This window comes from Sus scrofa, chromosome 16 (assembly GCF_054392235.1).
Source record: "Sus scrofa isolate SSC_HxYL_T2T_F1_AM1 chromosome 16, Sscrofa_HxYL_maternal_Yorkshire_Landrace_v2.0, whole genome shotgun sequence".
NCBI lineage: Eukaryota > Metazoa > Chordata > Mammalia > Artiodactyla > Suidae > Sus > Sus scrofa.
The window spans coordinates 46,506,576-46,522,556 of record NC_139398.1 but is presented as its reverse complement, the minus strand read 5'-3'; the positions used below and the strand labels follow the sequence as shown (position 1 = coordinate 46,522,556).

General features: G+C 35.9%; 1 protein-coding gene across 7 annotated transcripts in view; it reads right to left on the bottom strand.

Annotated features, from left to right (window-relative positions):
- The window catches only part of MTREX (Mtr4 exosome RNA helicase), a 126,226-nt gene that overhangs the window by 75,404 nt on the left and 34,841 nt on the right, over positions 1–15,981 (bottom strand). For all 7 annotated transcript variants that reach the window (XR_014831302.1, XR_014831303.1, XR_014831304.1 and 4 more), the window contains exons 9-15: positions 15,728–15,826; positions 15,224–15,326; positions 12,805–12,936; positions 11,191–11,270; positions 9,485–9,595; positions 6,998–7,099; positions 3,629–3,754 (exon numbers count right to left, since the gene is read on the bottom strand). Coding sequence is in view for 2 of the 7 variants with exons in the window: in XM_085002229.1 (XP_084858355.1) it covers positions 3,629–3,754; positions 6,998–7,099; positions 9,485–9,595; positions 11,191–11,270; positions 12,805–12,936; positions 15,224–15,326; positions 15,728–15,826 (753 nt within the window). In the remaining 5 variants the exon portion in view is untranslated. The remainder of the gene's footprint in view (positions 1–3,628; positions 3,755–6,997; positions 7,100–9,484; positions 9,596–11,190; positions 11,271–12,804; positions 12,937–15,223; positions 15,327–15,727; positions 15,827–15,981) is intronic.

The following is a 15,981-nucleotide window of genomic DNA, read 5'->3' as shown; positions in this document are numbered from 1 at the left end:
AGTGATGAACCACTTCCAGGCCAACTATTTAATTGCTGGTGTGAATACTTATATTTTCCGTTCTGGCACAGTGACTGATAATGTTCAAGATGGTAGTTTCTCTATCAGCTTGAATCCCTAAACAATAATGATAAGCATAACCTCCCTTGTAAGCCTACAATGAACAGGTTAAGAGAAACAAATCTTTTAGTTACCGAGATTTAATTAAAACTGCATAACCTAGCCTGTGCTGACAGAGCACACTAAACGCATTTCAGAATAACATTCAGATAAAAGCTAATTATCATGAAACTCTTAGCTTCCTGTAATGGCATAAATTTCTCCCAAATTTACAGGCCATTCTTTATTCTACATTTTGATAATTCCTCTTTCTTCTAACTGTGGCTGCTAACAAAGAAGGGCTAGGCTAATGATGAGGCAAAATAAAACATTTATCTACAATAGTATGACCTTGCAAGAAGGTTTATATCCAAAATACTTCCTTGGTATTAACTTTTTCTTACAATGTTTTTTCAGAAACACTTTTTTAAAAATGCAAATAAGATGGTTATGTAATTGTATAAGAGAATGACCAAATTCTTGGGATATACATGGTGAAATATTCAGAAGCGAAGTGTTTTAAGACATGTAAATTTCTAAATGGTACAGCAAAATATACAAATATTCTTAGGGTAGTCAGGGGCTTTTCAATAGAGGTCCATTAAGCCAGCTTTATTACATTCAAAATTATAAATGAATGCATAAAGAATTTTATGAGGAGACTATACGAAATTTTAAAGTCGCAAATGGTGGTATTCTTTAACTCCTGAAAAAATCAAATGCCCCTCCTCATAGGGTGCTATGTAGTAAGTCCCTAAAATCTTAATGTTTTTACCACTCTCCTTGAAAATAGGGCCAAAAGGAGATGTGGAGTTAATATGAAAACCACATTCTTGGGGAAGAGAAAGACAAGTCAGGTATTTCATAATTCTGCGAACAGACCAAGTCTTTACTATTCTATTATTTTTCTTTTCATTATTACCTCCTTTAAGAAATTTGGGGCCTCAATATTTTAAATGTTTATTTCCAACCTCAAGTTCTGCTTCTATATTCTAACTGCTGTAGAATACATCTGAATTTCCCTCACCTGAAACTCAACATAGCATTTAAACACTGTATCCAAGTGAGCCCAGGATAACCACAAGTTACACCTGATATGATGATTATTAATAGCCCCTTCTTTCACTATTACAGCATCTTAATTTGTATGCTAAATGATATGACTATACAAACAGCCTTCAATATCCTCAGGTTCCCAACCTGAGGATTCAGTAAACCATGGATTGAAAATACTGGGGGGAAAAAATTGCATAAAGTTACAAAAAGTGAAACTTGAATGTGCCAGGTGGCACAGACAACAGTTTACACTGCATTTACAACTATTTAAATAGCATTTACATAGCATTCCCTGTTCTAAGTCATCTCTAGATATAAGAAGGATGTGCAAGCACAGTATCATTCATGTGAGATACATGAGAATTCTTAGATTTTGGTACTTTGGTATCTGTTGAGGTCCTAGGACCAATCCCCTGAGAACACCAAGGAAGGACTGTAAATACATACAATGGAATACTATTCAATCTTAAAGAAAATTTTACAATGTGCAACAACATGAATGAAGTGAGGACATTACGCTAGGCGAAATAAATCAGCCACGAAAAGACAAATACTGCATAATCCTACTTATAAGAAGTAGTATCTAAAATAGTCAAATTAATGGAATCAAAGAGTAGAATGAATGAATGGTAGCTGTCAGAGACTGAGGGGAGGAGTAAATGGAGAGGTACTAATTAAAGGACATCAAATTTCAGCAAAGCAAGATAAATAAGCTCTAGAGATCTGCTATACAACATTGCTACAGTCAACAACACATTTTACAATTTAATAATTTATTAAGAGTAGATCTCGGAGTTCCCATTGTGGCGCAGTGGTTAACAAATCTAACTAGGAACCATGAGGTTGTGGGTTCCGTTCCTGGCCTTGCTCAGTGGGTTAAAGGATCTGGCATTGCCGTGAGCTGTGGTGTAGGTTGCAGATGCAGCTCGGATTCCGTATTGCTGTGGCTCTGGTGTAGGCAGGCGGCTACAACTCCGATCCGACCCCTAGCCGGGAACCTCCGAATGCCGTGGGAACGGCCCAAAGAAATAGCAAAAAAAAAAAAAAAAAAAGAGTAGATCTCATCTTAATTCTTTCCATAATAAATAAACTTTTTTAAAAATAAAATTAAAGATGACAGTACTTTACATTTATAGGGTAACAAATCTAGAAATGTCAAGTAAATGGAAAGAAAAAAAATCTGTAACAAAGAAACCAGATGCTGTCATTAAAATATTACCTCCTGATTCAATTCTTTCCATACACAGAGTATGAAAAGAAAATTAGTGCTTATTATATCCAATAAAATTTAAAGAAAATAATACAAATTTTCAGTCACGTGCCATTCTCCTTATACAGTGAATTAAAGTTATATGGATACCTAAAATGGATTTCCAAGTATTAATCTTTAAAAAGGAAAAAAAAAAAAAAGACATATGATCACTGTGAATATACAGAGATAAGCTTTGTCTTCACTCATGTAAAAACATTAAAAAAAAAAAAAACCTTTGTCTATTTTTGCTTTAGCATACCAGGCTTCCTACAATCATCTCAATCTCCATGCAGGTTCTAAGCGACAGCAGTTGAGCACAGTATATATCAGAAATACTGACCTATGTATGTCTTATCATGCTTTAAAGCTTTATTTTAAGTAGATAATCAGCTGGAAGTTAATTTTATATTTTTAATTAATGTTAAGTTTCTGGGCCAGGGATCAGATCCGAGCTACAGTTGCGACCTATGTCCCAGTTGCAGCAACACAGATCCTTAAACCACTGTGCTGGGTTGGTGACCAAACCTGCACACCAGCACTCCAGAGATGCCACCAATGCCACAATGGGAACTCCAAGTTTTCTTATCTTATTAACAGTGCGCTCTAGGGACATGTAATTCCTTACTATATGGAGAAAGGGAAGAAAAGCAACCAGGTAAAACTTCCTTAAGAAGCTCTTCAAAACAAATAAAAATCTTTGACAATCCAAAACGTAAATACTAAGCCAGCAAAATGAACAGGATGATTTGAAATAAAGCTTGTAAGTTTAAATTTATTACTGGGAAATTTATAAACTATCAATAGGATGAATGAGAATGGTAGATTTCAGAATTAATTAATTAAGCTATCTGGGGTTACAAACGGAGAGGAAAGTAACTGCCCAAAACACTGATATCACCTGCCTTACTTCCTGTTCTGATGGGTGAAGAGCAGTTTGTGCAGTGCAAGGGTCAGATACAGAGGCATCTTAGAGGGCAAAGTAAACATTTCTGTCCTCTCTGTGGACCCTCACATCCCCTCCACTGCATGACTTGCTCTTTTCATATTAGAATAGAAAGTAGAGTACAAAATGTCAGCAGTTACCTTCATAAACCTAGATAGTTTAATAAATTAATTCATCTACTCAGAAAGGTAACAGACCTGACACAACCTAATTTTGATGTGGTCCTGAGGTATGCTTCTAAAATTCCTGGTGAAGACACAGAAGCTTATCTTGGTTACCTTAAGTAGTTGTTTTCCAATCGTTGGGCTCATCTTTTCATCTACCATAAGAATCACAATTCCTCTATCATCCATTCCCCTTCTTCCAGCACGACCAGACATCTGAATGTATTCACCAGAGGAAATCTGAATATAATTGAAAATGCAAAGTTTAGTTTCAAAGCTGGTAAAAAACAATTATTAAAATTTTCTTATAAAATATACAATCACAACTATATATTTCAAGAAAGGAAACATGATTAAAAATATGAACTTTTAGGGATATGAAAGACTGAAATGCTGAGAACTACAAAACATTAAAAAAGGAAATTAAAGAGGATTCAAAAAAATGGAAAGATATCCCATGCTCCTGGATTGGAAGAAGTAATATTGTTAAAATGGCCATACTACCCAAAGTAAGCTACAGATTTAATGCAATCCCTATCAAACTACCCATGACATTTTTCACAGAACCAGCACAACTGATCAAAAAATTTATGGGAGTTCCCATGATGGCTCAGTGGAAATGAATCTGACTAGTAATCATGAGGACACAAGTTCGATCCCTGGCCCTACTCAGTGAGTTAAGTATCCCGTGTTGCCATAAGCTGTGGTGTGGGTTGCAGATGCAGCTCAGATCTGGTGTTGCTGTGGCTATGGCTGTGGTGTAGGCCAGCAGTGACAGTTCTGATTTGACCTCTAGCCTGGGAACTTCCATATGCCACAGATGCAGCCCTAAAAAGAGAAAAAAAAAAAATTATATGGAACTGTGAAAGAGCCAGAATTGCCAAAACAATCCTGAGGGAATAAAACAAAGCAGGAGGCATAACTCTCCCAGACTTCTGACAATACTACAAAGTTACAGTAATCAAAACAGTGTGGTACTGGTACAAAAACAGACATACAGATCAATGGAACAGAACAGAGAGCCCAGAAATAAACCCAGATACCTCTGGTCAATTAAATTCCAACAAAGGAGACAAGAATATGAAACAGGAATAGGATGGTCTCTTCAGCAAGTGGTGCTGGGAAAACTGGAGAGCTGCATGTAAATCAATGAAATCAGACTACACCCTCACACTATACACAAAAATAAATTCAAAATGGCTTAAAGATTTAAACATGGCACTGTAAAACTCCTAGAAGAGAACAAAGGGAAAACAATCTCTGACATAAATCATACAAATGTTTTCTTACATCATTCTCCAAAGGCAACAGGAATAAAAAATAAACAAATGGGACCTAATCAAACTTACAAGCTTTTGTACAGCAAGGGAAACCATAAACAAAATGAAAAGACAACCTACAGAATGGGAGAAAATAGTTGCAAACAATGCAACCAACAAAGGCTTACTCATCAAAATATACAAACAGCTCATACAACTCGACAACCAAAAAATGAACAACCCAATCAAAAAAGGGGCAGAAGTCTTCAACAGCTATTTCTCCAAGGAACATACAGATGGCCAGCAGGCACAGAAAAGATGTTCAACATCACTAATTATTAGAGAAAAGCAAATAAAAAAATGCAATGAGGTACCACCTGACACTGGTCAGATGGCTAAAGTGAAAAAGTTTACAAATAACAAATGGTGGAGAGAGTTTGGAGAAAGGAAACCCTCCTACATTGTTGGTGGGAATGTAAATTGGTACAACCACTACAGGAAACAGTATAGAGGCTCCTCAGAAAACTACAAAACTACCATAATCCAGCAATTCCACTCTGGGGCATACATCTGGAAAAAACTCCAATTCAGAAAGATTCATGCACCCAATGTGCACAGCAGCTCTATTCACAACAGCCAAGACGTGGAAGCAACTTAAATTTCCATCAAGAGATGAATGGGTTAAGAAGATGTGGTACATATACACAATGGAATACTACTCAACCATAACAAAGAATAAAATAATGCATTTGCAGCAACATGGATGCAACCAGAGATTCTCATACCAAGTGAAGTAAGTCAGAAAGAGAAAGACAAATACCATATCGTATTACTTAAATGCAGAATCCAAAACAGGGCACAAATGAACCCATCTACAAAACAGAAACCTAGCTACTCACAGAGAACAGACTTGTGATTGGCAAGGCAGAGGAAGAAGGGAGTGAGATAGACTGGGAGTTTGGGTTTAACAGATGCAAACTATTACATTTAGATGGAGTTCCTGTCGTGGCTCAGTGGCTAACGAATCCAACTAGGAACCATGAGGTTGCAAGTTCGGTCCCTGGCCTCGCTCACTGGGTTAAGGATCCAGTGTTGCTGGGACCTGTGGTGTAGGTCCCAGACACAGCTTGGATCTGACATTGCTGTGGCTCTGGTGTAGGCCAGCGGCTATTGCTCTGATTAGACCCCTAGCCTGGGAACCTCCATATGCTGTGAGTACAGCCCTAAAAAGACCAAAAAAAAAATGCTTTGCTTTTAAAATAATGAAACTTTTCAGTGTTTTGATCATTAGTAACTACTGCCTGAAACTTGTTTAAACAGAAAAGAACCATCACTTTCAAGGACAAGAGGAATAGATGACTATTTACAATTTTCTCAAAATGCCAGATTATGTGAGTCTTTGGTTTGCACTGAATACTCAAACTAGAAATCTCTCTTTGTCCATCTGCTTTTCACCCCTGTGATGCTCTACTGTCTTCCTAATAAATATCCATCTGCTGTTGTTACTCAGTTTAAGGATTGTTTTTTCTACGAAGCCTTTCCTGACCTCTTCTGCACAAGTGACTTCTTTTCTTTGCTTTATTCCTCCTGTACACACTTTTCAGAGTCCATAATATAAATGTATGCCTGCTACTAAGTCTCTTCATAGTAGGGACTGGTTTTATTTGTTTTAAAATTACCATCCTCAGCACCTACCATAGTTCTAGGGCCATTGTTTAAGTCTGGTAAATGCTGAATGGGTTACTTGCCTCTAAATTAAAGATTTATTTTTATTTCAAGTCACCATTCCACTCATAATCCCAACTTCCTCTCTCCCTTTGCCTTAGAAAAGACATGTACAAACCTGTTAAAAATCTCTATTTTAAAACTAAAGAGTAAAATAGTGAGCTACAACACTATAGCCACTATAGTAGAGGTGCTTTAAATAACATATTTTAAGAAATAAAAGTTTCAGATGTATTTTAAATGCATTAAAGCATTCATGACTCATTTGTGCAATTATCCCTCATCACCAAACTCTTATACCTCAAAATAGTTTTTAGTTTTGGCTGAAGAATAGAAATATAAAGGGCCTGAAATTTAACCATGATGAACTTCTTACATTAGCTCAGGTACAAGTTCGTGAGTACTTACAACTGAAAATCTCAAGGACTACATGAACTGAAATCACCTTAGGTCCAACAACTGAAGACAAATATTTTAATATATTAAGTATTTTACTTACCCATCGGAAATCCTTCCCATCAAATTTTCGAGCATTTGTAAATAGAACAGTTCTGGCTGGCATGTTAATTCCCATAGCAAAAGTCTCTGTGGCAAATAAAGCCTAAATGAATGAATAATTATACAATTAAACATATATTTTAAACTGAAAAACTAGTTTTATAGATAAATTACTCAAGCATAATTTTTAAAACTAGTTGTTAATAAAACTCTACTCCTAGTATATTTCAGCATGTGATATACAAAATTATTAAATTATTAATGTATGTATTATAATAAGTTTATACTATAATAGTTAATGTCCCTTGCATCCCAGAAACTTTTTAACTCAGGGAAGACAGTCTTTCTTTAATTTCAGTGGTGATAACCTGGAGAGACTACTACTGATATAATGGACAAAAGCATCATTAGGTTGTAGAATATTTTTCTAAACACAATCACAATTTCTGGCTTTTTCACTGATGATAGATACACTGGTTTTAAAGACACCTTTAAAATTTCTGAGGGCAGATCAAAATTAGTGGCACTTTAAGTTCATATCTAAGACTTTACCAACAAAAAGCACACAAAACTATGTGCACAAGTCACTGAAGTCAAGTAAATAGTCTAAAGTTTCATCACTAGGTTAACAAGAGTAAAAACTTAATTTCATCAACTCAACAGAATGCTATTCATCTGTTAAAAAGAATAAAGAGCAAAGCATATGACAAAACTGGATAATAACATAGGTAATATAGTCAAGTTTTGTTTAAAAATTAAATCAAGTATTTGTATATATGCTAGTGGATTATTTCTGAGAAATGAAGGATAATGGTGCTCTCTAACTTTTTTTACTTTCTGTTCAATTAATTATTCTATTTGAATTTTATTTTTTGCTTTATGTACAATTATTCTATTTGAATTTATAATTCACAAGCACCACTTAAAAGAGTCTTTAAAATAGAAAAAAGGGAGTTCTCGTCATGGCTCAGTGGTAATGAACCTGACTAGTATTCATGAAGATGCAGTTTGATCCCTGGCCTTGCTCGGTGGGTTAAGGATCTGGCATTGCCATGAGCTGTGGTGTAGGTTGCAGACACAGCTCGGATCCTGCATTGCTGTGGCTGTGGTATAGGCCAGCAGCTACAGTTCCAATTTGACCCCTGGCCTGGGAACTTCCATATACTACAGGTGTGGCCCTGGAAAAAAAAAAAAAAAAAAAAAGGCCTCAACAAAACATGCAATCTATATTGAGAGCATCAACAGGGTCTTACCAGGACCCAGGCATAAACGGCAACCAATTTTTTACCTAAAATACCTCAAGCATGGTCTTTAGGGTGAGTAAATTTCTACTAAAAATCCTAGTTAGTGCTGACTTTCTCATGATAAATCTCTAATCTGATTTTTAAATATAAAATATGAATCATACGAAGGCTTATGACTACATTTTAGAATTGTTTCTCATTTTTACCATTCCTTTACTGGGTATAGACATTGACACAATTCAAAAAATTAAATTAGACTCTCTTTGGCTTAAATGAGAATATCCTGAAAAACTCTTCTCTCCTAAGTCTACCCAGTAATTATCTTTGTCTTCTCTAAACCAGTCCTTTAATTCTGTAGACAGAAAGGAGTCCACTTATATAATCAGCTCTTGGTCTGAAAATTAAACAGCACCTTCTGGAAAATTCTACATTGTATATCCAGTAATGTTATCATTTCTTACTTCATGATTAGGAAAACAAACAAATGACTTTTACCTATATTCCCAAACTTATGAGTTATAACACTATATATAAAAATCAAGGGAGTTCCCGTCGTGGCACAGTGGTTAACGAATCCGACTAGGAACCATGAGGTTGAGGGTTCGATCCCTGCCCTTGCTCAGTGGGTCAAGGTTCCGGCGTTGCCGTGAGCTGTGGTGTAGGTCACAGATGCGGCTCGGATCCTGCGTTGCTGTGGCTCTGGCGTAGGCTGGCAGCTACAGCTCAGATTCAACCCCTAGCCCGGGAACCTCCATATGCCACAGGAGCGGCCCAAGAAATGGCAAAAAGACAAAAAAAAAAAAAAAAAAATCAAGGCGTTCCCACTGTGGTACAGTGGGTTAAGAATTCAACTGCAGTGGTTCAGGTTGCTGAGGAGGTTTGGGTTTCAATCCCCAGCCTAGCATAGTGGATTAAAGGATCCAGCATTGCCACAGCTGAGGCACAGGTCATAGATATGGCTCAGATTCAATCCCTGGCCTGGAACTTTTACATGCCGTGGGTGCAGCCATTAAAAAAAAAAAAAAAAAAAAAAAAAAAGGAAAAGAAAAGAAAGAAGGAAAGAAAGAAGAATCAAGTTCATTACCTAAGTCATTCCATTCAACTTACTTAAAAATAACAATAATTTAAAAAACAACAAAGCTTCTATAAGTGGTGTTAGTACATGCTATAAAGTGTTCTTAATAATTTTCTAACTGTTCACACAATACAATTTTAGGGCACAATAAATAAAAATAAAGTCATACCTTTATCAATCCTTCAGAAAAGAGAATTTCTATAGTTTCTTTCAAAATAGGAAGTAAACCACCATGGTGAATACCAATTCCCCGCTTCAAGAGAGGAAGTACATGTTCAACCTATGATTAGAATAACATTTATTTTTACAATGATGAGAGGAAAAGAACTTTTACAATGTTAAACTAATCAAATTAAGAAAAATGGGTAATCAAGAAAGAGTGCTGTTTAAAGAAAAGTTATGTAAGCTTCCCAGAAAAAAAGCAAAAACCAAACCCATACTCCCAGATTATTAAACTAGGAGTGTTTAAAAACTCAATGTAATTCTATCCCAGCTGTCTTTAATATGAAAGGCATGTTTTAAATAAACTTTACAAATGTTTTGCTACCTCATTCAAATTTTCCAGCATCACTTATCTTCTCAAAATAAATAAATAACTAAAACTAAAGTTATGAGGGCAAAGTTTATATCTACACAAAGTAAACTTAAAAATACTGGCCAACTCAAACCAAAAATAAATAAGTAACTATAAAACAAATATAAATATGTACTTTATCTAGAAACAAATGAATTACTGAAGAGTTCATGCTCATTAAAACTATTAAATGCCATTAAATTTTACTATTAAATGTGTGCTACGATAACAAAGATGTAAAAAGACATGGCTCAGACCTTAGATACTAATCATTCAGCTGGAAAGAAATATGACAATAAGATTCTGTAAATTAGGAGTTCCCATTATGGCTCAGTGGTTAATGAATCCAACTAGGAACGATGAGGTTGCGGGTTCGATCCCTGGCCTTGCTCAGTGGGTTAAGGATCTTGCATTGCCATGAGCTGTGATGTAGGTCGCAGACGCGGCTCGGATCCCACGTTGCTGTGGATCTGACATAGGCCGGTGGCTACAGCTCCAATTCGACCCCTAGCCTGGGAACCTTCATATGCCGTGGGAGCAGCCCTGGAAAAGGAAAAAAGACAAAAAAAAAAAAAAAAAAAAAAAGATTCTGTAAATTAAATACTGTTTTAAATACAAAGACTCATGCTATTGCAGTCTTATCATAAATCCCATATTAATCAAAGCAATAATTTGTACATAGAGTATGACTTTCCAAGTTTTCTTTTCACAAAACAAAACTTTCATATAGTGTTAGGTTGAACTGATGCATTAGTTCCCAGGTTTGGATGCACATTAGAATTACCAGAGGAGTTTCTGAAAGATTATGTGATCAAGACACACACCATACCAGCTAAATCAGTATCTGTGGAATGGCAACAAGGCATCAGAATATTTTAGAACTCCTCAGGCAAGTCTAATAGTCAAAAGAAAAACTACTTTAATTAAAGCTAAGTAGATATCCAATTTCTCACTAAGTATGATTTCCACTGGGTATGCTCTTTTGTTTCGCTTGGTAGCCTTATAAATTACAACAGAGTGACTTAAACCTAGCCTTAAAAATTCTGTAGTATATCCTAGGCACAAAAGTAGTTATTTCCAGGCTATGTTAGATTTCAGAGAAAAGTTCCCTCAAGGCAGCAAATCTTTCCTTTTGTCACCTTTGTAGAGTTCAAAATAAAAATCAAGGTACCATTTCAGTGTACAGTGCACCATGATGCTATGTGCAAACAGTATAACATTAAGAACAAAACAAGGAAATACAAAATGAATATATACTGTCTGAAATATCCATACTTTACTTAATGACATTAAATACACACCTGAGGGAGTTTTTTATCTTCATCGGACAAGCAGTCAATTGCATTACTGAATACTTCTTCAACCATCTTCTTTTCTTCATCTATGAGAAAAAATCCAAGTGTATATAAATATCTAAATGAGTCAGTGATACCAAATTTCACACACTGTAAAAGATAACGGTCTTAAAGAGTAAAGGTAAACACTCGGGATTTAAGACCATCAGAAGGGAAAGTAAAATTGACTAATTATTTAATAAAATTTAAAGCGTGTCAAAACATACCTAAGCAGACTTTGTCCATGAATAAAAAAATGTACTCTTATAAAAATAATAACAATAACTACACTAAGTATCTATATGCAACATTTAAGGCAAACAATTATAGAACATTATAATTATTACAGGTTATCATTGTTTCTCACGAGTAAGGAAAGTGAGGCATAGAGCAAATAATGGGCACTAGTATTAACCATTAGATTAAGTAATTCCAAAGTCTGGAGCTCCCACTTAGGCTCAGCAGGTTAAGAACCTGATTAGTATCCATGAGGATGCTGGTTCAATACCTGGCCTTGCTCAGTGGGTTAAGGATCTGGCATTGCCGTGAGCTGTGGTGTAGGTTGCAGACACACACAGATCAAACGTAGTTATGGCTATGGCATAGGCCAGGAGCTGCAGCTCCAATTCAACCCCTAGCCTGGGACACAGGTGCAGCCCTGAAAAGCAAAAAAAAAAAAAAAATCCAAAGCCTATGCTCTTATCCATTACCCTGCCTTCTTATACAGTGACTGTTATGCAGTAGTCAAATATTTGTTGACTTAATCAATATATAACCCTGCAAAATTAAGAATATCCAGCACTGGGAGTTACAAGAAAACATTTCTATGTAATTCACTCAGTCAAAAAAATACTACTGGCTTTAGAAGGTTATATGGATTACCATCACTTGTTATTTTTACCCATGGGTAAGTAAAAATTAGCTTTAAAGTGTGTGGCATTAGTTTTGTGCAATTCTGGATAACTGAAGAAATTATTTACTTCTCACTGTATAGGCTTAGATATGCAAAAGGCTGAAGTGAATGACAACTGAGGTGGAATTTAGCACACTGAAATTCTTGCTTAGGCTATGCTGCTATCTAGCTGTGTGACCTTAACTGGGTTACATTTACAGTTAATATATGGGAATCATTTACTGATTTGCCAGAAGTTATTTTACTTTATTCAAAAATTACAAAAGTTAGGTAATACAGAGTTAGGTAAAGGGCAGTCTTACCCACTTGGATTTCTAGAAGAATGAAACGTAACAAAGAGAGTCTGACCAAGAGACTTACCTTAGGTAGTCAAACAGAAAGCTGTAATAACCAAGAAGCTATGGCAATGAAGTATAAGAAGGTATGAGTCTAATATTTCTTAGTAGAGGTCTTTGGATTTTACATAGAATACTGTATTTACCTTCCAATAAAAGAGGACAGAAGAAACGATAAATCAAGGGCCTCTTTAAGCTTTTATAAATGTGATGAGTACCTTAACCATAAGGTGAACCGCAATCTTAGCAATACACAATAGATAATGTCTTATCAGAAATACATATACATTCATTTTCACATAACATTAAAATTATACTGAAATTATATAGTACCTGTGTTGAAATCTAATTTGGTCATTTGAAGTGCATAGGCTTCACAATCTTTTTTACTAAAACTAAAAATAATTACAGGTTGAAAATTTCTTTCCATAATCATCTTCACAATCTTGAACACATTTGATGGTCCTGCAAAAAGAATACATACACCATACTCAAAAATTAACTCAAAAGAGATCACAGGAGTTCCCGTCATGGCGCAGCAGAAACGAATTTGAATAAGAAGCAGGAGGTGGCGGCTTCGATCCCTGGCCTCGCTCAGTGGGTTAAGCATCCGGCGTTGCCATGAGCTGTGGTGTAGGTTGCACACGTAGCTTGGATCTGGCATTGCTGTGGCTGTGGTGTAGGCTGACAGCTATAGCTCCGATTAAACCCCTAGCCTGGGAAGCTCCATATGCTATGGGTGCAGCCCTAAAACAAACAAAAAAAAGATCAGAGACTTAAACGTAAAAATCTAAAATTACAAAACTCTTAAAAAATATATAGGGGAGTTCCCGTCATGGCGCAGTGGTTAACGAATCCGACTAGGAACCATGAGGTTGCGGGTTCGGTCCCTGCCCTTGCTCAGTGGGTTGACGATCTGGCGTTGCCGTGAGCTGTGGTGTAGGTTGCAGACGTGGCTCGGATCCCGCGTTGCTGTGGCTCTGGTGTAGGCCGGTGGCTACAGCTCCGATTCAACCCCTAGCCTGGGAACCTCCATATGCCACGGGAGGGGCCCAAGAAATAGCTAAAAAGACAAAAAAAAAAGATATATATATATATATATAGGAACAGATCTTTATAACCTTGGGATATGCAAAGCTTTCTTATATATGTAAAAGCACAAGCAACAAAGGGAAAAAAACAGAAAAGATAAACTAGATTTCATCAAAATCTTAAACTTGTGTACTTGAATAAACACCAACAATAAAGTGAAAAGATACCCCTAATCCACAGAATGGGAGAAAATATTTACAAATCATGTATCTGATAAAGGTCTATTATCCAGAAGATATGAAGAATTCTCACAAGTCAACAGTAAAAACATAATCCAATTTCTGAATGGGCAAAGGATTTGAACAGCTATTTGTCCGAAGATACACAAATGGCCAATAAGCACAGGAAGATCCTCAACATCATTAGGTACCAAGGAAATGTAACTAGAAACCACGCACTGAGATAAGAACTTCATACCTACTAGGATGACTATAATCAAATAGACAGGTTATAGTTATTGGCAAGGATGTGGAGGAAATGGAAACCTCATATCCTTTTGATGAGAAAGTATAATGATGCAGCCACTTTGGAAAATAATTTGGCAGTTGCTCCAAAGGCTGAACACAGAATTACCATATGACTCAGCAATTGTATTCATAGTATATTCTCACAAGAAAAGAAAAAATGTTCACACTAAAACTTGTAACGCACAAATGTTTAGAGCAGCATTAGTCACAACAATCAAAAAGTCAAAAAAAAAAACCTAACTGTTCATCACTGAGGAATGGATAAACAAAATATGGTCATAATCATACAATGGAATGTTACTCGACCATAAACAAGGAATGAAGTACTAACATATACTATAACATGGATGAACAATGAAAACAAGTAAAAGAAGCCTGTTGCAAAAGACCCCATATATTACAATTCCATTTCTATGAAATGTCTAGAAAAGCAAAATAGAAACAAAGTATATTAGTGATTTCCTAAGGCTGAAGAGTGGTGGGCAAGAGCTTGGGAGAAAAGGAAGAATGACCACTAACAGATATGGGGTTTCATTTGGAGTTAATGAAAATGTTCTGGAATCACATGGTAGTTGCACAACTTTGCGAATATACTAAAATCCACTTAATTGTACACTTAAAAATGGTGACTTCTATGGTAATGTGAACTACATCTTATTAAAAAAAAAAAACTGGAGTTCCCGTCGTGGCACAGTGGTTAACGAATCCGACTAGGAACCATGAGGTTGTGGGTTCGATCCCTGCCCTTGCTCAGTGGGTCAAGGTTCCGGCGTTGCCGTGAGCTGTGGTGTAGATCGCAGACGCAGCTCGGATCCTGCGTTGCTGTGGCTCTGGCGTAGGCTGGCAGCTACAGCTCCGATTCGACCCCTAGCCCGGGAATCTCCATATGCCGCAGGAGCGGCACAAGAAATGACAAAAAGACAAACAAAACAAAACAAAAACTGTGGTGACAGTTGCATAATTTCATGAAAATACTATTAACTACTGAATTGTATGCTTTAATGGGTGAACTGTACACTATATGAATTGTATCTCAATAAATATCACATAAGAAAAAAGATAAACCTTTATTTATCTAATTTTACCATATACTTTCTAGATCTTCCTGAGGGGGAAAAAGTTAAATAAAAAAATAAGAAATGTAATTTGAAAATACAATTTGCCTATAAAATTCACTCAAAGTTCCAAATTACCTTTTGTTCCTCCTTTCCGCCCCTTCTGATCTCCTTTTGCCAAATCGCCAGCATCTCGAAGTACTTGCATTGCTGTATTAAAATTATCTTCTCTGAAGTCACCCTGGAATCACAAATATTTTTCTATGTAACTTCATGAATACCTAATCATAATCCAAACATTTTTCATTCTTCAAAACAAAGCTCTTAAAATAATAATTCAATACAATAATAAAACTGACAAAAACAAAACATAAGATATCTGAGACATGTCCAAAGCCCCTTATTCTCCGGGCATTTAGAAATACTGGGAAAGGAGGGAAATCTAATTCATGTATTAAAAAAATACGAGTTTTAAATACAATTTTTGAAATAAAAATACTTACACGAAAAACCAACGGTGGAATATAAAAACTACTTAAGGAAAAGAATAAATCTCTGCCATTTTTCTCTAGCTTAAAGAAAAACAGACATAAACAGAGAAGTATGATATTATAGCTATAAGAATAATAATTACTTCCTTACATTTTCATCAACTACAAGGTGCAGACCATCTCCCCCTGCTGGAAAAATGTAGTGCTGCAATGGAGTAGGCCGATAATCTGTGTAAATTACATGACAAGGCTGTAAAAACAAGGAAAAATAATTAAGAATATATTTTACTTCTTCAAAACAATACTATGTATGTGAGCAATCTAAAAGAACTTGAGGAGATAAACTTTTGAACTGAACATTTCAAAAAAAAAATCTAACGAAACTTTCAAAACCAGGCAAGAGGA